The sequence below is a fragment of the Nyctibius grandis genome, chromosome 1 (assembly GCF_013368605.1).
Source record: "Nyctibius grandis isolate bNycGra1 chromosome 1, bNycGra1.pri, whole genome shotgun sequence".
In the NCBI taxonomy this organism is placed as follows: domain Eukaryota; kingdom Metazoa; phylum Chordata; class Aves; order Nyctibiiformes; family Nyctibiidae; genus Nyctibius; species Nyctibius grandis.
In genome coordinates this window covers 24221130-24241769 of record NC_090658.1, presented here as the reverse complement: position 1 = coordinate 24241769, position 20640 = coordinate 24221130, and the positions used below count along the sequence as shown (strand labels likewise).

Sequence of the window (20640 nt, the reverse complement as noted above, 5' to 3'; positions counted from 1 at the left end):
GAAAACAGCATTAGCCTGTTGTGACTTTTGCTTTGAGTTGGACCAGCTATATGAATAAAATAACCCATCTTAAAAACTGCTTGTTGCATATAAGAAAATTCTTTGTAGGTCATGACAGATGTATTGAAAATAATTCTGGAAAATTTAATTTCAGGTAAATGAACTGACTGAAAGTCATATGGAGCTGCAAGTCAAGCTAAGTGATACTGAACAGAAGATTTCCAAATTAGAGGAAGAATTTACCACAGAAAGAAACAAGTTTGCTGAAGAAATACAACTCATTCAAGAACATTCAGAAAAGAACAAAGTTAGTTACTCCATATATTGCATTTCTGTGTTCAAGGCCAGATACTCAAGTACAGTAAATGCATGGAGGTTGGTCAAGGGAGCTGTGCTAATGTACAGTATCAGAGGTTCTTGCTTCCAAATTTCCAAAAATTTAATGTTCTCTTCTGAAATAGAATTAGTTAGTAGTTTTTCCCTCTTCCTTCTATTGAAACTATGTGTTCTTGGCATAAAGGCCACAGGTGGTTATCTAGAAATCTTTCAGTGCCAAGAAATTCTCTACAATAGGCATTCAATCATCAGACTGAGGATGTTAGATAAAAAAATGTAACATTTCTCAAGTTTGTTTTAGAACTAAACTGCTTTCAGTGTTTCAATAGTGTTAAAGTACTTTCAGGACAAAGTCAAGGAACAAACATTTTTATAGTATTTTTAATTTGCTCATATTTAGTTATTAGAGGCTGTTTTACCATCTAGATCACTGTAGGTTGTATTTGTGAACAATATTATGTGTTAAGTGGTCTTCTGACCTAGTAACATTATTTACAAAAATTTATAACCAGGGTCTTGTTTCTATTGTGGTGTTGAGGATTTTGAGTGGGAAAAGAGATTTCTGCAACTTTCAGAAATCCTGTATGGAAATACAGGCCAGCCGTCCAAAAAGTACAGTTATAAAAGTGGATCAAAATGAAAATGCTTAGAAAGTTTTGTCATCTTAAAGAGAGTGAGGAAAGTGACCCTTGACCTCTCAAGTCACTCTCAGAGGGAACAATGTTTGGAGAGGTTAAGCTTTGATTTTGGCAGTGCTGCTTGATTTAACAGTGTTGGCAAACTTGCACTTGGCGTACCCCTCAGATCATAATGTTCCTTTTAGAAGACCCTCCTTTGCCTCCTATCCTGCCTTTTGTGTTCAGATGTTCCATTCTTTGATTACAGTGTGTTTAGCCACTGTTAAATACTTTTTTCTTACCAAGTTGTTTTTGGAAATTCAAAAACATTTCAGATGTAAAGTCAAATAGTTTAGTGGGTCAACTGTTTCTCCATTGAGAAAATCCTAAATACCAAAGAATGTGCTATTACTGTTTACAGATTCAGCTGCATCTAACTATGTCAGAAAAAAATGAACTGACTAAGAGTCTGGAGATGGTCCAGAAAGAACTACAAGAAAAAGAAAGTGAAATGAAAAGAGAAATATCAGAATACAAAGACAAACTACTTCAAGCAGAGAAAAAGCATCAGGATGCTCTGACAGAAGCAAACCGAAAGGTAAAACAGAAAATGAGAAGAATGGTGCTGTGAGTTTTGAATTAGATTGTATGTACTTAATAATTTTGCTGATCCTATTGCAAAAGAAATTGTTTTTGCTAACAATATTTCCAAACTCTAATATATACATACCTCGGAACTCAGTAAGTGTTAAGCGTACATATAATTTACCTGGGACTATACATTTGAAAAAGGGAAAGCAACAGTATGTTTTAGTCCAGGAAATGGTTGTTTTGGTAGGAATGGGGAAGAAAGATCAACCACTTTAGGATATAAAGGCAAATTTGTTGGAAATGCATCTGTCAGCCATGCTGTACACAGAGCCATCATCTTTTCTGCAGAAATATCTGTCTGTGAATATGTACTTGAGGCCAGTAGGACACAGGCAAACAATTTACTATAATTATTTCTTAATAATTTTCATTCTTGTGAATATAAATCAAGAGCAAGTTATAGTAAAATATAAAGGCTTTCTAATGGCAGACTTCTGGGAGGCAAGATTCTGATATTCAACATGTATACTTGAGAAAAATTGCTCTTTCAGTTTTAAACTCAAAACATACCAAGCAAATTTACTGTGGAATTCCTGTGGGCTGTGATATGCTCTTAAGTACATCTTTAAAATACAACTCAATGTCCTTTTTAGTATCGTAGTAATTAGGCACATTTTCTTTCGCTAGAATGAAGTAGAAATTGAGGCCTGTCAAGAGAAGATTAATTTGCTGGAGCACTTTATCAGCTCACAAAAGTTGGAAATTGAGCATTTGAAGTCAAATAAAGAACTAAATAATTCCCTTAAAGAAACTAATCAAACCATAGGAGAACTCCTAAAAACTAAGGTAAGAAAAAAATATGTGAGCATTGCCAATTATGTATGAGACCCAAGGCACCGTGTAGTGAAATAAACGTAGGATTGGGAACCAGTGCTCCAGAGCTTTGGCTTGACTTTGATACAGCCTTTGTTTCACTAATAAGAATATAGAGCATGGAGGAAACATTGTTACTATTCATCTACATTAGACAAATTCTGCGATGGGTGCCACGACTGAGATCACCTAGAATTGGTTTATGTGATAATAAACACAGCGGTGTATTGTCTACACTGAACATTGCAACTAGGTTGTAACATGGTTAGAATACACTAACAGAGACTTTGCAGTGCCTCTATTTTCTGTTTGTGAATTACTTTGATGATAAAAGATACAAGGTTCTATCTTAAGCATTAGTCTTGATACATTGCTCTTGATTCTTGAGAGTTTAGAAATTCCATTTTATATAGAATTCTCATGACAATTATTAACTAATTCTCTAAATGACAGAACTGTTCTCAATGATAGTAGAATATGAGCTCCACACACTGTGAACAACTGATAGCTGGGAACAGTTCTACATGTGCTCGGTTTGCTTTCTGGTAGCACAGGTATCAATTTCCCCTGCATTTCTCATCTACCTTTTTTTTTTTTTGGTCCCCCACTTTGTACTCCCACTTGGGGAATGAGTATCTCTCTAAATGCCTCTTGAAGAAACATACTCAATTCAATTACTTGCAAGTAAACACTGAATTGCAATATATTCATCTTGCTCAACAGTTCTTTATTCTCACTGTGTGGTATTTGCACACAGGTCAGTACCAGACCAGATGAGCAGGGAGCAGCCCAGGAGAGTGGAACTGGGTAGAAAAGAAGGATCTGCTGCTGCTCAGAATAGTACTTTTGAGCTGGAATTTAGAGTGCAAAGCAAGCTTGGGTTATCTGCAGCTGTGGTAATAAGATGCATTAGGGATGAAAAGAAGAATAAAGGAGACTCAGACTAGGAGAGCGCACTTTAAAATTTAGAGTATTGGTTTGAAATCTGTTACCTGGAAAGCAGCACTTTCTTATGCCATGTCAATGAAGTGATAACAGCTGGAAGAAGGACTACTATCTCAGAGTTCATACAGCTTTCTCATAGACAGGCTGCTAGTCTTGACATCAGTAATCTGAACATTCATAATTTGTTGGTATTATGTGAAGAGAACAAGTCTCCCTTATTGGTATTTGAATTCTTCTTTTACTGCTGAGTTAATCACCTGTATGTACCCATCTAGTTAAGAGGACTTTCATGTTTCCTGCAGTAAAGGAGCTGCTGTAATGAGATTGTACAGAAACAAGCAAACAAGTATACATTACAACCATGCTCTACAGCTAATATTGCATAACAGTTGAGCTTCCGTTTGACATTGTAATGTTTAAATGGAAGAATTATGTTTCTGGTGTAATAACTACATTTCTTATTTTGTAGGCTGATAATATTAACCTTATAGTTCAACTGAAGAAGGAAAATGAATTTGCCCACAGTAAAGTGCAGCTGTGGATGAAATCCTGTAAGCAGATGAAACAGGAAAAGGAAATGTTGCAGAAACAACTAGTTGAACGTGACGAACTATTAAAGAAGAAAAATCTAACTATGTCAAAATGTGAGAAAGAAGGTAACAATCTAGATTCAATCTTAATGCTTTCTTAGCATTAAGTTTGTAAAGTTTTCTTTTTCCCTAAAATGTCCATTTGCATATGCAGCTCTAATACAGAGCATGGTTCTTAACTAGTATAAGAAAGTACAAATGCAAATGTGTCAAACATTTTCAAAATCTAGTTCATCTTCTTTCTCTTAAGTATCAGAGGCAACTCTGGATTATGAATATGTTTTTTAAGTATTACATTTTTGTGGTTAAAAGTGACTTAAGGAAGAAAGAGAGTGTTTTTCTTAATAACTGAAGTTTGCGTACGAGTTCTTTTCTCGTTTTCCAGCAAGCTTTCCCCTCTGATTCTCATGCTTTGTTCTTTATATTTTGACTTATCTCATGAGATGCACTGTATTGTAAATGACACTTAAAGAAAGTTAGGGGTACAAACTGGAGTGTTCAGAAGTTACAAAATGATAGGGAAAATGTTTGCCCATGCACTGGTCAAGGATTCTTTTCAAATTTTGCATGTTTGTTCTCTATTTAGCAAATACATTATGATGTCTGACATATTACTGATTTTGTTATACACTGTCACTTTTTTTTTTGTAGTTGCACAGTTATAGAACATGTATAATTAATTAAAAGATGTGTGACCATTGCATTATAAATTCTTATATATGCATCTTTTTTTTTATGTCAGTTATATGAATAATGATATTTTGCTTTGAAAGGTGCCAATGAGAATGCCATTACAGAAGAGCTGAAGTTAAAACTGGAAGAATTACAGGAATCTACAGAAGTGAAAACCAGAGAAGCAAATGAGAACTTGGAGAAATACTGCTCTCTAATTGTTAAATATTATAAACTAGAGGAAACAAATGAGATGCTAAAAACACAAGTCAGTTTGTTGAGTGCTCAGCTGAAACAGCCAACAAGTGATGCTGTCAGCACTCCTTTGCTGAATTTGGATAACTCATTAACAGTGAGCTATCAGTCTGTCAAAGAGATGAGGTCAGATGAAGATACTACTAAGCTTTCAAGTAAAAGGCAGAGATACGAAGACAACAGGAAAGATAATGAAGAACCAAGATCCCCTGTGCCAGAGACTTCATCCAAAAAAAAAAGAAGGATGATATCTGTCAAAATCTGCTGGGTCAGGAGAACACAGACGGTGAGCAAGAAGGGCTTCCAGAAGTAGTGAAAAAAGGTATTTATAGTGTTCTATAAAGGCAAACATTCTCTGAGCATAGCAGGTGTTTTTTTTTCTCTTGTTTTGCTGAATTAGTTTTACTCTGAGTAAGTAGGTGACTATGCAAACATTTTTGGTGACAATGGAAGGTGAAAGTAGTCAGTTGGGGATGTGCCAGTTAGTGCCAAGTTAGTGTTTTTGGACCTGGGGTGTCACATCTTTGTCAGTCACAACTTTGCAATTACTTGTGATGCATGTATGAGAGGCTAAGCATATGATATATAACAGCAACAAAGTTTTGCTGACAGAAGACTTGCTCTAGTCATTTAAAAGCACTATTTGAACCATTCACTGAAACTTACAGGAGAATAGATGTGGAGTGAATCTAAGCTTAAAGGCCTCAAGATTGGAGCACTAAAGTACCATGCTGTGATGGAGTCATGTTTGCTCCCTCCATAGCCCTGCAGTTCCTTCAGTATTACTCCTTATGAGGTCAAAGAGGCAGTTAGTAGCTGTGCAGGGTCTGACTGGCAAGTGGTTGGTGGTGAGGGCTGCAGGGGGACTCTGAGGAAGGAAGTCAGGGCTGCCCCATGCTGGACATGGTCAGGTTCAGCTGGCTCCAAAGGAGAAAACCATGTGCCAAAATGGAACTAGTCAGATGCATTTGTCACATCTCTCTGAAAACGTGAGTAAGAAAGGGTGGTAGATGCTGAGATGAAGGAAAAACAATGCTGGGGCTGAAGAGACAGGAGTAATGCTGAAGCAAAGTTACCATACTGAGCAGGGCATGGGGCTGAGGGTGGGGTGGCCTGAGCAGGAACTGGAGGGCAGCCCAAGGCAGGCTGAGATAAGACTGAGGAGGTATGACCCCAGAGGGACTACAGCCAGTGGGTTCCTCCATGCTTGAGCAATTGAGTTAAAAACAAGGAGCAGGATCTGACACCCATCTCCTTGCATCCCCATCTGGAACTGGAGGGAAGCTGAGGTGTTTTCCCCAAGTGTTTGCTTATTTGTGTGTTTTTATTTCTTTCAGTACCAGAATCAGTAATTAAAAGGGTGTTAATTGGCAATACATTAAATCGATTAAAATTCCCTGAATTGAAACTGTCTTGCCCGCAGCAGTAATATACTAACATCTTCATGAGAGTTGTTTCATTCTGCTATGAATGCAATGAAATTAGGTAGCCTGATATTCCATATAAGGGTTCACTGTAGCAGAAAGTAACTGAGAAGATTGCACAAATCAGGGCTTAAAAAATATGTTGTACATTCAACTACCTGTTAAGTACCCCTTTATAATAAATGCAATTGCAATCATTAAAGAACAAGCCACAGAGATACTGAATCGCCTTAGCTTCGGTGATGACTCCCAGAAGTCAGGATTTCTTAGTCTACATGTTATTTGCATTTTATTTTCTTACTTGCATTATTATTTTTCTGGAAATAAACTGGTTCTGAGGACATATGTGCCAGTTAATGTTTGACTTCTAGGCTAAATAGAGAGATAATAGACAATCTGTAACACTATATGCAGAGAAAAATATGAAAAATCAAGAATATCATGTCACAGTATTGTGTGCTGATTGAATTCTAGTAAAGCCAGTACATGTTTTCAGACTGAAATTATCCTACGGGTAATAATGTACCTGTAAAGAAAAAGACCAAACACTTGTTTGAAAAACTTTGCTATAGAATTACTGTTGCACTTTGTCTATAATTTCCAGGGCTTGCATATGAATTTTGGAATACACAAGATCTGTTCAGCAATCTTTTTGATCCATTTTCTTCAATAGAAAGAATTATTTATTTTAATCAGCTATTTTATCCCCGTCATGAAAAAAGAGAAGATCCATTTTGGAAAGTCTAACTTATTTAGCTGTTTTTAATAGAAGCTGTTTATTTTTCAGGATTTGGTGATATCCCCACTGAAAAGGTTAGCCCTTACATTTTACGTGGAACAACCCTACATCTAAGAACCAGTCCCCATCTGGCTTCCCCAAGCGAGAAATCACCTTTGCCTACACAAGATGTACGAAAATGCAGACCAGATAATCTTGGTGAGCACTCCTGTTCGACACCTGGTGGCAGCAAACCACAAAAGGTAACTTTAAAAAAATTTGACTGGGTATGAAAGCCATACGGAAAACTAATACATTCAAAAATGGATTCATCTTGCCAAGTAAGTTTGAGGACATACCATCATTCTTTACGTTTCTCAGCAATACAGTGAAGATCATAAATACTGAATCGCTAAAATGTGACAGAGGTCTTGACCATGCTAGCAATCTCAAATTGCTCCTGTGATGTAGTTTGTGTCTTCTTAGGGAAACCACTGAGAAATGTAAATTAAAGACAGGTACATTTTCAGTTTTTTATAAAGGATATTAAAGAGCAGATATTCCTTATACTGTGGTTTCTTAGGTTTCAGAAAAAGTAAATAGCAAAAGAATTAACCTCTGGGAGTCTGAGTTGAGGCTTAAAGTTTTCTGCTAGCAACTTCTCTTGGAATTACAGATTCAAGATGCTATAAAATAACTACAGATATTTGAGAGGCTGTTGAACATGTAAATAGAGAACACTTAGATGGTAAAAAACTAGACTTTAATGTTAGTATTTACCAGACTTTAAGGTTATCAAAACAAATAAATACTACAGAGTTAGGTTTTGAAAGCTTATTTTTATTAAAAAAAGTTTAGTAACTGAAGTTTACATTAACTTTGCAAGTGTTTTCAATAATATGACACATTGCTGAGTGTTTCACAGTACATCAGAAAAAGGTGTTCTTTCTAAGCTGATGCAGATTATAGAAAAATGTTCCAGCTTCAGGATAGAAATAAACCTTTTCTTGTCTGAAAAATCCTCCAAATTTTTTAACCATGCTATCTCAAGCTAAGCAATAAGACAATAGTTATTACCTATTGATACTTCTTTACATGAGGGCTACATAGAAATATGCCAGTAGATAAAATAAGTCAGTTTGCCAGGTTACACAAAAGCATTCTCTTAGCATTCAGTGGAGTATGCTGCACAACCAAAAGTGAAGCCAGAAAGCAAAAGTACAACTTTTATTTTGTTGTTTTTTTTTTTAATGCAGTTATTTTGTGTTAGCACATAAAGTATGTTGGCAAGATACCAAAAGAAAGGCAGGAGCCACATAGGTTAGTGGATGTATAGGTTTTGAGGCCAGAAAACACCATTGGGAAGACAAGTCAGATCAGAGCCATAATTTGTTTTGAGTTATTGCAATAGGAAATCTGTATTTTGAAGTGAGAGTGAATCCACTGAATTCGCGTATGTTGTTTCAACGGTTAATTACCCTACTTGCCAAAATTTTCTGCTTCTTACAGATGTTGCCTGGAGGTCTGTGTTTTATTACTCTTTCATTAAGTGATGTCAATAAATTTTATTTACTCTCATTTATGTATGTTTTCCTGTAACTTTATAAACAAATGGAGGGTCTGGCTTGTAAAGAAACTCAATAGTGCAAAAAAGAATGGAAGCCTTGGCAGGAGAAAGTTGCATAGTAATCACTTGCCAGCATGGTGTAAGCTTGTTGTAGACTCTCGCTGACCGTAATCAAGGTTACAGAGAATAACAAGTAATCAGTAATAAATTGTTTTTAATTTAACTGGGGGAGGGATTTCCCAAACAGTCCTTCTCTTTGCCTAAGCTTGTATTGTCTAGGTCTAAGGACAGGCTATGCCTTACCTTCAACTATATAGGAGAAATTAAGACTTCAGAGTTGTTTTTTCCCCCAAATGTAAATATGCAATGTCATCACTTCCAGGAATTTGAGCCCTTCTCTCTTGAACACTACTGGATATATGTGTGTGTTTTATTTCAAGATGACATACATCTGGGAATTTCTGGAGGAATTGTCCATAGTAATGTTTCATCATTTGTTGAAAACACCGAACCATGTTGTTTCATGCTTTATATTAGTACAGTAAATGGTGTGTCTTATTTTAAAAGTGAACTAAGCCTTGTTTCCTTCTCTTTGACCAGTACTTATATGTACTTTATTTCAGACACCCAGTTTCAAACTGTTGCAAATTTCTCAAGGTGTTTAAAATGTGCCCTGTCATTTTCTTATGCAAATTTATTCACTTTCCTATGTGAATTTAATGTAGGATTCAAATTGAATGCTTTGACTGCACATGAGTTAAAACATGAAAGCAGTGGTTTCTGTCCAGAAGTCAGCAAAAAAAGTGACAACTGTGTTTTATGTTTGCAGAATACGTACAGGAAAAATGAAATGCAGATCTCAGTACACAATACCTGGTGCCTTAGTAAACAGATAAAGTACTGTCTGTTCCTGGTTTAGCTTTTTTCTGCTCCTAGCAAATAGCTTGCCAGCTGTGTAGCAGATTATTCCATCTTATACCACACCAAACTGACTGATACCAAGTCTCATTGTATTGTATATTCAAAGTGAAAGGTGTCTTCAAAATGTTTTTTTTTCTGTTCTCAATATGTATGTATATGTTTTTTTCAAATTGACAGTATTTAGTCTTTTGCAGTGAGTCTTTTGATCTACTGCAGAAAGCTAATATGGTTTTCCATTACCAGTAAAACAGGACATTTTTGTTTGTGTTACAGGTAAATGATGAACAGCCTCAAGCAGTAACAGCTTTTCCACCAGTGAAATCTGCTTCAAGGTCACCACTTTGCCTGTATAAGCAATCCACAAAAAATGTCTCTGATAATACTAGCGAGAGTTGTATGATGCACAAAGACAGAAATTCTCTAAATGAACAAGGACTACCTGAGCAAGATGAGCAAAAAGAAAATTGTAAGGTGCAGTAAATCTATGTGGACTTAATCACAACTCAGAATAACCGACAATCAAAAACCAGTTTGTGAAAAAAATATCAGAACTATATGGAGGGCACCATTTTCTCTTATCCAATGATTAACAATATATGGGTTCTGCAGAGCTTGTTCTTGAATATTTACTAATACCAATAGTCACTCAAACTTGTGGAATGATAGTGAAGAAACATATAATTCATTTGTAGGATTTTCTGTAAGTAATTCTTCATAAATCTGTTAAAAAATTAAACCATGGAAAAAGCAGACTACATGTTGCCGTGTAGTTCATTGTTGCAGTTTTTTCTGTGTACTGAAGGCTGATTTACAAATGGAAACTAAACTCACGTAAGTATCTCTAAAAATATTGGGCTCCAGGAAAAATGAGGCATACACTGTTGGGTGATTCAAAATGAAGCAGTGACTTCACTGTTCAAAACCAAATATAAAACCAGATATAAGCTGCACCCAGCACGCTGTGTGTTGGTATCCGTTCCTCCTGATGGCATAACATTATGCAAGGGGGATGAGAAGTGATCCGAACACACCCAGAAAGGACCGTCTGTTTTCCCTGAAACTAAGCATCTGCCAATCCATCTCTTTGTACTTCGCAGTATGCACTGGCTTTGACCATAGCCAAAGGTCTTACAATGTTAATCTTTCACCTCTGCAAAATGGCTCTTGGCCAGCCAGTAATCCTCAGCAAGCTGGGAGTGGTCACAATGTACCTGACCAGAAAGGACACCATAACAAACTGCTCGCTCTACCAATAATGGCTGTCTGCTGATTCCCTGCAGGCCACCCATCACCCTGACAATGCTTGACCTCAAATGTGTCACTTTATACCAAAATCGTTGCAGACTTGTACCTGACGTAATAAGAGTGGATGTGTTGGAGAAATGGCCACATGCCAAGAAACATCTACATAGAATGCCCGAGTTAGCCTCTTTTCATTCAAGAAAAATCCTATTTGAGATCCCAGAAGGAGGTAACTCACCTGGAAATACCATTTAAGATTCTGGTATCATCAATATAAGAAAATAACTCCATCTAGTTCATGATAGTGCACTTGAATGTAGGATGATTCATTATAAATAAGCTCATAACAAGCTGTATTAGTGGATTTCAAAGGTCTAATTGGACTTGCTGAGTAGTGCAGAGCAATTCTGTGCAAGCGAAAAGGGCGACATCAACTAAATCAGTCATTATCCAGCTGAACGGAAGTTACTTTCCAATAATTCATATTGTTTATGCTTGCCTGCCCAGGCCAGGTATTAGGAAAATCAAGCTCCTGTACATGAGCAGTAGTGCCCTAAGACTCCAAGTTGCACAGCAGAGAGGCATTTTCATGTTATTCTTCTATCAGAAAGATGTTGTTTCTTCTTTCAACAAAGGTGGGTAATAATATTTTCTACTCCTTGAAAAAGATTCCTTAACTTAAAAAAAAAAGACAATACTTTTGTTCCAAGTTGAACTTTCAAAGTATAACAAGTGCTTCTCTAATAATACAAAGATAAGATTCTACTTGAAGTTGAGTTAGTTTTACACTCAAAGCAGTGTTTTTCTCTTTTACATATGCATACACACCATTACGCTGCCTTGCTTACAGCATTTTCCATTAGGACGCAGTTTATGAGAACAAATAATCTACTCATCAGTCTAACTGAAAGACCTTCAAAGAAATTCAGCATTTGTCTCAAGTCTAACAGAATAACACAAACCAAAATCTTCCATATAATTCCAATTAACAAAAACTTTATATACAAGCTATCCTTCAGTAACTAGATATACCTATGATTGGGGTCGGATCAGTAGATCTTGTGGCTTTTTCTTAAACATCTCTAGTTGTTTGTTAACTCAAGTATTAGGTTATTAAAACAGTCCTTGTGGCACTATGCCTAGAGCCATCTTCCAGGGAGACTGGAAGAGGCCCATCTTAAAGGATGCACTTTGATTGCCTCATCTTCTGTCAGTATACCAACAAAGCTGCTCATAAAAGTTAAAATATTTCAGATAAGGTTTTGTATCTTCAAATTATTTAGGTTCATGTCTGGAATTGTAGCAATTTTTTAAAAAATTAACTCTCCTCAGGTAAAAGCAAGAGTGTGAAAATGCATTGGTAGTGGACAATAGAAAAAAATACAAACAAAACTGGTGTGTTTTATTTATCCCAATCATTGTTTTTCTATTTTAATCTGATGCCTTGAAAAGTGTCCCACTTGGAGAAGAGTGTGGAAAAAACATCTATCTTTAGAAAGCTGTCTGATCTTAACCAGACAAATTTAAACAAGTATGTTATAATGAAGTAAGTAAATATCATCACTAAAAGAAAGGATTGAGGCTTTAGTAATTACATATTTTCCAACCTGGCCATGTTTGTATTTTATAAGCCTTTAGATTTCGGTAAGTGTGAAATGTTTGCATTTTGAAAGGTTACAATGCCTGTTACTTTTCAGTAACTGGTATGTATTGTAGTACTAGCTAATCTTAGCTTTTTGGCATATGAGCTAATATAGGTTAAGATTTTCAAGAGATCTTAAGTTCCTTAGATTAATACCTAAATCACTTGAAAATGGGGCTTAATATTCTACATCCTAATGCAAACTGATGAGACTTCAGGTCACAATTCAAGTAGGGTTTTGAAAGCTGTGTCAAAAACATAATTTCCAACCTATCTGTAAATCAATTGTGCAGTAGGAAAAAATCAAAATGCCTCATCAGAATTCCCAGTAAGAGGATTGTATAGGATGTGTTTTGTCAGTGTCAGCTATTTGTAATGAATGAAAGGACGTTTGCATCTGGCTTTCTATTCTGATTGTGAAAATCCCTGTAAAAATGCCATCTTTGGTGCTCTGGTATTGTTCTTAGCGTGTTAACCTGATTGTTGCCATAGTGATACTGTGTTACGTCATGGGAAGATGCATTAGCTGGATCTCTTCTTCATTCTTCTGTTTGCCCAAGGTTTACACTGTAATTGGTGTAGAATCTAGTTTGCTGTCCTAACTAATTTTGAATGCTCTCTGAAATGCCCAGAGTTGTAGGTTAAAAGCATGTTGCAGGAATGCTGGCATCCTTTTGCTGTGCGCCCTTACAGCTGATGGAAGGGTCTGGTTGGTTTGTGATGTTCAGCTCTTTCTTCAGGCTTTGAACTATTCTTCTCCTTTGTACCTAGGAATGAAAGGAAAACATAAAAGGAGATTTGTTTGGCTGCTGCTCTTCCAAGATTATTACTAAGGGCCAACGTTTGAACTGATCTCTCATATGTCAGAATCTAAAATGGTCCCAGGTCAGATCCTGCACTGACTTGCAGTCCACTCAGCTGCAGAGATCCTCAGGAGTTCCCCAAGCCTTGAGCGCAGGAACAGCACCGAAGTGGCAGGTCTGAAACAGCCCTGCGCTTCCCATGACATAGCCACAGTCTAATCAACAACCATTTGTGTAGAGTTTGTACAACATTTTTTAAAATTAATCCTCAGTAGGAGAAATGCCATTTACTGAACATGGGCCTATACTACTTTCTCAAGCATCAGCTTCCAGAAGATACTCTGCATTGTGTTGCTGTTCTGCTCTTGGGCACAGCGCTGCCATCGCTAGTGTTTGTTTGCTCACAGAAGGATCACTCTTCTGAGTCTGCCAGTCCCGTGATAACTGGTTGGGAGGGAAGGATGGAGCTGAAAGAAGAAACATGTTCTTGCTATCCAGCTTACTAATTTTGTGGATGTGCCCTACAATTGATGAAAATTAATATACTTCAAATAGAGCAAGAAAAATACCACCTGGAGCTGCGGTGAACCGCAATCTGCCTAGTCTCAGGCATGCGTATGGAACAATAATCCTGTAGTGCCCTAAAACCCTGATGACAGGCGATGACAGAGAAAAGCGCAACACACATCAAATGGGGATTTTCTTTGTGCTATACATTGCAAAGGAGTTCCTTTTAGACAGGGAAACATAGCTGAACAATGTAAACACTCTGTACGGTAGGGAAAGTAGTGTCACTCCATGGCCCAGGTGCTACATCTGTGGTGAGAACACTCCAAATTTGTCTCAGAACTGGTTTCAGCTGCCCGATCCTTGTTCCTGCTGTTTGAGATTTCAGCTGTCTAACCCTTAAAATGACTCCATCTCCCTCTGCTTTTGCTACCTTATCCTAAATACCCACAAATTACAATAAGGCTGCCAGTAATTTCTGTAGAAAACAGTAATTGAAAACAGCTGTTTGAACTTTTTAAAGATGTTGACAACTGAATACATGGTGGACTACTGTGAAAGCACATTGCAATAGCAGTACTCAAAAGCAATGTTGTGGATTTGCTTAAAATATGGACTAGTATACCTATAGTTCCAGTGACAGGAGATAGGCATATCTCCTCTTATCTATATGTCTGTGTGCATATTCTCTGACACACTTAGAGACATACCCAAGCACTTATTTCAATGTAGAGTTCAGAAACTATATGAAACTTAGAAAAATAGGATGTAGCTATAAAATAGCTAAATGTGCTTAGCTTTTTGCATTGTTTTATTTGTCTTCCTGGAAGCTTTTTTAACAGCAGACAAATGATCTCTAGTCACAATTCAGCTGTTGAAATACTTAGGTGAATGCACTGGTGATTGATGGGTGCACAGAAATATCAGCAGCTTTCTGTATTTTGCGTTTCTGCTACTGTGCTTCATAAATTAAACAGATGAAAGCTTAGTGAGAATCTGCTCTCAGTACTGGATGGTGTTTCAGGGTTCCTTTATTTAGATGACCTGCTGAGTACCACATGAAACACAGTGTAAATGTGTCTGATACTGTGAAGGAAGATTGCCTTTTTCACTAAGTCTGTGTATCCACATCAGATTACTGATTTTTTTTTTTTAGAGGCAAAACAGGGGAGTGGGAAATTATTAATTGTGGTTTGATTTTTTTCACTATAGAGAAAGGGAAATGTTCTGTATTCTTTTTACCCTGTGGTGAAAAATAATCTGTTTCCAGTACTATTGATGATTTTTAAATATATGTGTGGCTTTAGTCATTCTCTGGCACTGAGTGGTTGAAGATTTTAGTTTTCCTGCGGAGCATAGTTTGGAACCTTTTTAATTAACTTAGTTTCAGATCATGAAGGCTAAAAGTAGTCATGGAGATGACTGATACTTCATCCTTTTGGATTTTTTCTTCTTAATTTCTTGTGAGCAATTACAAAAGGGAAGAATCTGGTTTGTGATTTCCAGATCTACTCGCTTAACTCCTCCTTTAACTTGGTTAGCTGTTCTTTTACCTCTTTTTTTTGTTTAAGTGCTTGGTGTCTGGCTCCTGACACTATCTTCAGATCAACGAATCCTCTGCTGAGACAGGCTGTTCCCTGTGGAAGTATTGGTTTATATCAAAGAATCTAAATAACAATCTCTCATTAACTGCACATACCCTTAAACAGTGTTTTTAGTATGAATGGGAGGGGTACCGTATGATGGGTTTGTTAGGTGTCTCAGTCCCCATTGCTGGCTTCTTTGACACAACAGCATGCTGCCTGTGTTGTAAGCATCATTGTAATGTGCTAAAATGGCATGGAAAAAAATGGAAGGTTAGTGAATCAACTGCAGAAAAGAGAATATAGCCCTGAAAGTTCTGCCAGAGCTTTCAAAATGTCGATAGGTTCATGGGCAGAGTTCACACTGTGTTTGGCTGCAGCTCAGAACTAAAAGGCTGGCAAACCAAAGTCTTATCTTTGCTCTAATGCTGACACTTTGAAAAAATGCTCAGTCAACCTAACCTGTGGTAGTACTGATGCTGGAAGAGCCATATCCCATACCAGGTGAACTGGTAAAGGGTTGCACAGGTCTAACAAAGGATGCTGTGGACAGAGCAAACTTTAATGAATATTTCTCCTCCACTTGTTTCTTATTCCGTATCTCTTCACCAGCAGAGGAAACTGTGGGATTACAGTCATTTTAAAGGCAAGTCTCTCGGTTTCAGCCACCACAGTTGCTATTTCTGCATTGCTGCCTAGGGTATGTTGTAAAAATGTTGATGGGAATGTAAGCGATTGCTGGCTTGCTGTAGCAGGCAGGAGGATTCCACAAATTCACATCATCCCTGTGGGGTACACTGGAGATAATTCTATAAATTCAGTAATGCAGCTATGATTATTCTTCTCCTCGCCTCTCAATTAACCAGTACTGCACATATTGTTCCCTGTGAAGTACCTTATTTTGTCAGATGCCAGAGAGCAGTGGTGTTCTCTTTTCAAATTGCTGGTTTGATTTCTGGCAGTACTTGATTGCTTTAAAATGTGCTTTCTACATCCATTTTCCTCAATACTTAATTAACTGGAGAAAAAGACTGAAATGAGGTTTCAGTTAAGTAGGTGTTTCGCTTTTGTCCCCACTATCTCATTCATTTATTTCCTCTAGCTCGCTCAAGTAGTCTCAGAGATTTTACCTTTCATTTTCAAGAAATTTTGTGGTCCGGATTATCTCTCATATAACTAAACCCCCTGGAAAATGCATCCTGTGCTGGGAAGAAGCACAGAGGCAGGACTGCGGGAAGAGGTGGTGAAAAGCAATCCAATATCAAACCAAAACTGCAGTGAGTGGAGGTAAGCAAAACACAGCTGGTCATTTGAGAAAACTGTTCCACTGGCCATGGCAAAAAGTCACGTGCCTGAAACAGTGCTGCAGTAACAGCAGGAGAGTTGGGTTAGTCAGGAGTTGCAACACATCACAGAAACAGCCTCATAACTTTGCAGTGAAGAGTTTAGTTTTAACACTGCAAATGCAGTTCCCATCTATGCAAAGTACTACACAAAGTTAGAAGTAAGCACTGCTTTACAAGATTGCAGCTATTGCAGCACTAGCAATGCTTGAGCAACATCTAGGGTACTTCCGTGCCTCTACAGGAATGTTTTTAGGTACCTACAATGCAAGTAACTGCCTGGAAGTGCTTCACTCTTACCTTTATCCCCCTTCCCTAGATGTGACCTGTTCTGTCATAAGTGCCCATGGGAAGGTAAGAGCCTGTATACAGTAAGCTGTCATGGAGCAGCAGCTCCATGAAACACGTTGCATACGGTAGCAGCAAATTTACCTTTTCTTTGTAGGAATAATGTGGAACACTGCTACTAAATCATAGCCTGGAACTCCATATAGTCCAAGGTTACGTCTACCATGCGCATGGGTTCCTCAGAGGTAAGACACTGGCTTGAAGTTCCAGAACTCATTGGAGCAAAAGAAGTCTTTTTTGCTTTGTTTTGTTTTCATGTTTCCTGTGATCCATGTGTTTATCTACTTCAGCCTTACAAAGAGCCAGAACCATCTGAGCTAAATACATCAGTGATCCAGTATAGTCATAAGAGGAGAAAGGAAAACAGTGATGAAATATGTGGTCTGCAGTTTGAATTCCAGCCAGTTAGGTGAACTATTTGACTGCTTACTATCTTGAAAAATACAAGAGTAGATTCTGAATGGCAGATGATTGCTGCGTAGACTGAGAGCACCTGACCAGTGTGGTTTGACTTGATCAAGACAGAGAATATTATTAATATTACAGTAAGAATGAATCGAGTGGAAAATGGATTATGGGTTAATCAATTAGGATTACTAGAGCATCCCCAGGGCATTTTGCTTTATTAAGAGATGATAATCATGATGGCCTCTTTTTGTTCTGTGGAAGATGACCTGTAGGTACTCATGACACAAAACGGAGTCTAGAAACTGTCATGTAGAAAGGGAAAAAGGATGTGTGCAGTTAGAAGCTGTTCCGCAGATTCTGAGGAACTTACTGGGAAAATCTTAAGACTTGAGTTCAATTTGAAGGTCATTACGATGGGCATTCAATCTGAAGCACTTTAACAAAAAATTAGTTCTTTTCACTGAAACCCATTAAGAACGATGGATAATCCACTCTTCATGAGCTAGAAACACATAATGTCCAATGCTTTAAAAGCAATCACTTTTCTAGCTCAGCATACTGATGTTCAGAAAAAATCCCAACTCCTTGTGATAGAGATCCAATGGATTTCTCTGTGCACGTGCTTTGTTAAACTGACAGATGAGATTTGCAGTCTTCAATGTCAAGTGATTTCTTTTTCTTTTGAGAAGTTCATGGCCTTGACAGACATTAAGAAATGCCCAACAACAGTGAAAAGAGCAACTTTAAAACCTCCTTCATGGCTCTAAAGAGACTCTTATAATAATTTCTGAACTAATCTAAAAGTTATTAAAACCTATCCACAAGGTTGCTCTTTGTAAATATTATAAGGTAATTTCATATCTTATGTGTTCTGTTTTGCTGAGTTGACTGCTAAAGTGAACCTTCAACAAAAGGGAAAAATCCAGTATGATGGTCAAGGCTATGGAAGGCTGAGGACTGAGAGAGCTTGTGGCCAGACCTGCATAGCGCTGAGCCAGCAGATTTGATCCTGTGCTTTAACTACATGTCACCTTTTCCTCTCTTTTCTCCTCTAGATCTTGCTGACATACAACTAAAGCACCTGGGTGATGCTTTAGATCTCTACAACTAAAGATCTTTACAACTAAAGATCTTGTTGACATACAACTAAAGCAACTAAAGGTCTGGGTTAGGCTTGGTTTCAGTGGCTAAAGTAGTGAAAGCTGTCAGCTACTTAGGTGTGAAGATTCTATGGTATGTGTGTCCTGTGGTTGTGAGATGGACCATGTTTAGTGATACTCATCTGTTTATATTTTCCAATTGTCTCCACGTACGGAAACCCTGGTTTACACAGACAGATACCTGTGTGCTTGAAGAAAACGGTATTTGCCACTGCACACATACAGTTGAATGTACATATGAAGTGTGAAGAACTGGAGCAACGTTTCAGTATACTCAGCTATGAAGTATATACTGTCAGAGCAGGCAGTGAAATAAGTATGTCCAATTGAAACTTCAGAAGAAATTTAAGAAATTGAAATTAAGCTGTTCACACTGGAATCTCTAAAAATATTAGCCATGCCACTTTGCCAAAATAGAAGATTCCTACTTTAAGCCCCATGCAGAAGAGAATGTTCTTGTTTCACAGAACATTTCCCCTTCTGCATGCAGTGGGGCCACTGGGTCAGTACTGGTTTGGAAGAAAGTTTCCACACACCAGATCACTGACATTTTCCATTGTGAGAAGAATAAACTTGGGTCCTGTGCTCATCTCAGAGCAGTCATTTTCATTTTTACTGGTTTACTTTTAAAACTTTCCCATGTGCAGTATCTAATTATGGTACATTACAAAAATCTGTAGTTAAATGGTATCAGTGCACAGTGCTGAAAGGGGCTGTTGGTAAATTCCTTATTCACTTTGATGATAAACCAGTAATTATTGCATTAGCATCCTAAACCACACTTGTCTGCTCCTAAGGCAATCCCATGAGACATGATGGGCTAAACAGAAAGGGTATGGCACTTGAAGAAGGGAAGGGCAAAGAATGTGTAGGAGAGAGTGCCAGGGGTTAAGCAGAGGTTGCTTTCTCCTGTGTCTGCTTCAGCGTGACTCAGGATAGTGCTGGGGCATAGTACATAAAGAAAAGGATGTTTTTTGCCTTAGAAATGTAATAATAGACTGTAAAAATAGACATTTCCACTACTGGCTATGAAAGACCCTATGACACTTCCTGCCAGGTCTTATCGCTGAGGCTATACTCTCGCAGTAATCAAAGCAAATAATTATATTTGGTTGAGTAAGACAGCCTTTCAGCTTCCACAGCACTGTGGTGTTCAGCTGCCTATGCTGTTCTGTGTTCCTGTCCTGAAATGTTTGGTAACACTGCTGGATGCCATTTATCAGCTCTCTTCCACCTCCCCCTCACCTGAGGTAAATCTTTTGGTGTCTTTACACCATATTTTTTTGAGAACGAATGCTTTATGATCCTCCTAAAAGCAAAGGCATAAAACAAGTGTAAGATATTACTTTGTGTCTTCAGGAGCTTTTGGCTTTATATGCTAAAATTCCAGGAAATAAGTTAACTGGAACAGTTTGCTCACTGGAAGACAGACGGGCACCGGATCCCGCACCCCTGCAGGTGCTGTGTTAGCTTCCCATCGATTTCCTGAAACAATACACTTACAGACCCATTTCAGTGGCTATTTCAAGCCCAGCAGTGACATTTTTTCCACTCTCCTGGATTCTAAAAGCTACTCTTTTACCTGTACCTCTTAGCAAGAACCAGCATTTTTTTCTTTTTAAGGAATATTTTTTCATAGAATTAATGGCTTCTTGAATTGTATCTGAGTATGGATCAGGTTTTGAGACGGCTGTTTTGCAGATGAAGCGTCATCTTTGCACTTGTGAAGGTATAAAACTGCCTGATGTTGGTTTTGAGCAAGCAACTAGACAAAAAACACTTCTACGAGCTTTCCTGAGTGGAGACCATTTTATTACTACAGAAAATGGGGGAACCTGTTCACTCTGTGAAAATTTGTTAGAAAAACTCTCTGGTTTCTTAATAAGAGTGCTAGAAAAAAATTATAGTTTTAAAATATAAAGGAATGCTTGAACCTCTAGGGCTGGGTAGGTGAAAAGCTGAAGCTTTTCAGCTCAGCTGAAGATTTCTAAGCAGACCGCAGAATGCAGTCTGCAGAGGCAGTAGAACAGTGTGAACAGCAGAAATAAATCTTGGTGGGAGGAGTGGTGCATGCTTTCTCCTGGGCACACTATTT

The 20640-nt window shown here is 37.7% G+C and overlaps 2 protein-coding genes across 4 annotated transcripts in view; one reads left to right on the top strand and one right to left on the bottom strand.

The window, feature by feature from the left end:
* The window catches only part of CENPF (centromere protein F), a 45098-nt gene extending 35020 nt beyond the window's left edge, over positions 1 to 10078 (top strand). The window contains 8 exon segments of the mRNA XM_068413460.1: positions 155 to 307; positions 1375 to 1551; positions 2232 to 2390; positions 3832 to 4018; positions 4726 to 5115; positions 5118 to 5201; positions 7091 to 7284; positions 9783 to 10078. Coding sequence (XP_068269561.1) covers positions 155 to 307; positions 1375 to 1551; positions 2232 to 2390; positions 3832 to 4018; positions 4726 to 5115; positions 5118 to 5201; positions 7091 to 7284; positions 9783 to 9989 — 1551 coding nt within the window. The 3' untranslated portion in view covers positions 9990 to 10078.
* A 1649-nt stretch (positions 10079 to 11727) lies between these two features.
* Positions 11728 to 20640, bottom strand: part of LOC137670562 (spermatogenesis-associated protein 7 homolog) — a 53333-nt gene continuing 44420 nt past the window's right edge. For all 3 annotated transcript variants that reach the window (XM_068413479.1, XM_068413471.1, XM_068413488.1), the window contains one exon: positions 11728 to 13160. In XM_068413479.1, coding sequence (XP_068269580.1) covers positions 13035 to 13160 — 126 coding nt within the window. In that variant the 3' untranslated portion in view covers positions 11728 to 13034. The remainder of the gene's footprint in view (positions 13161 to 20640) is intronic.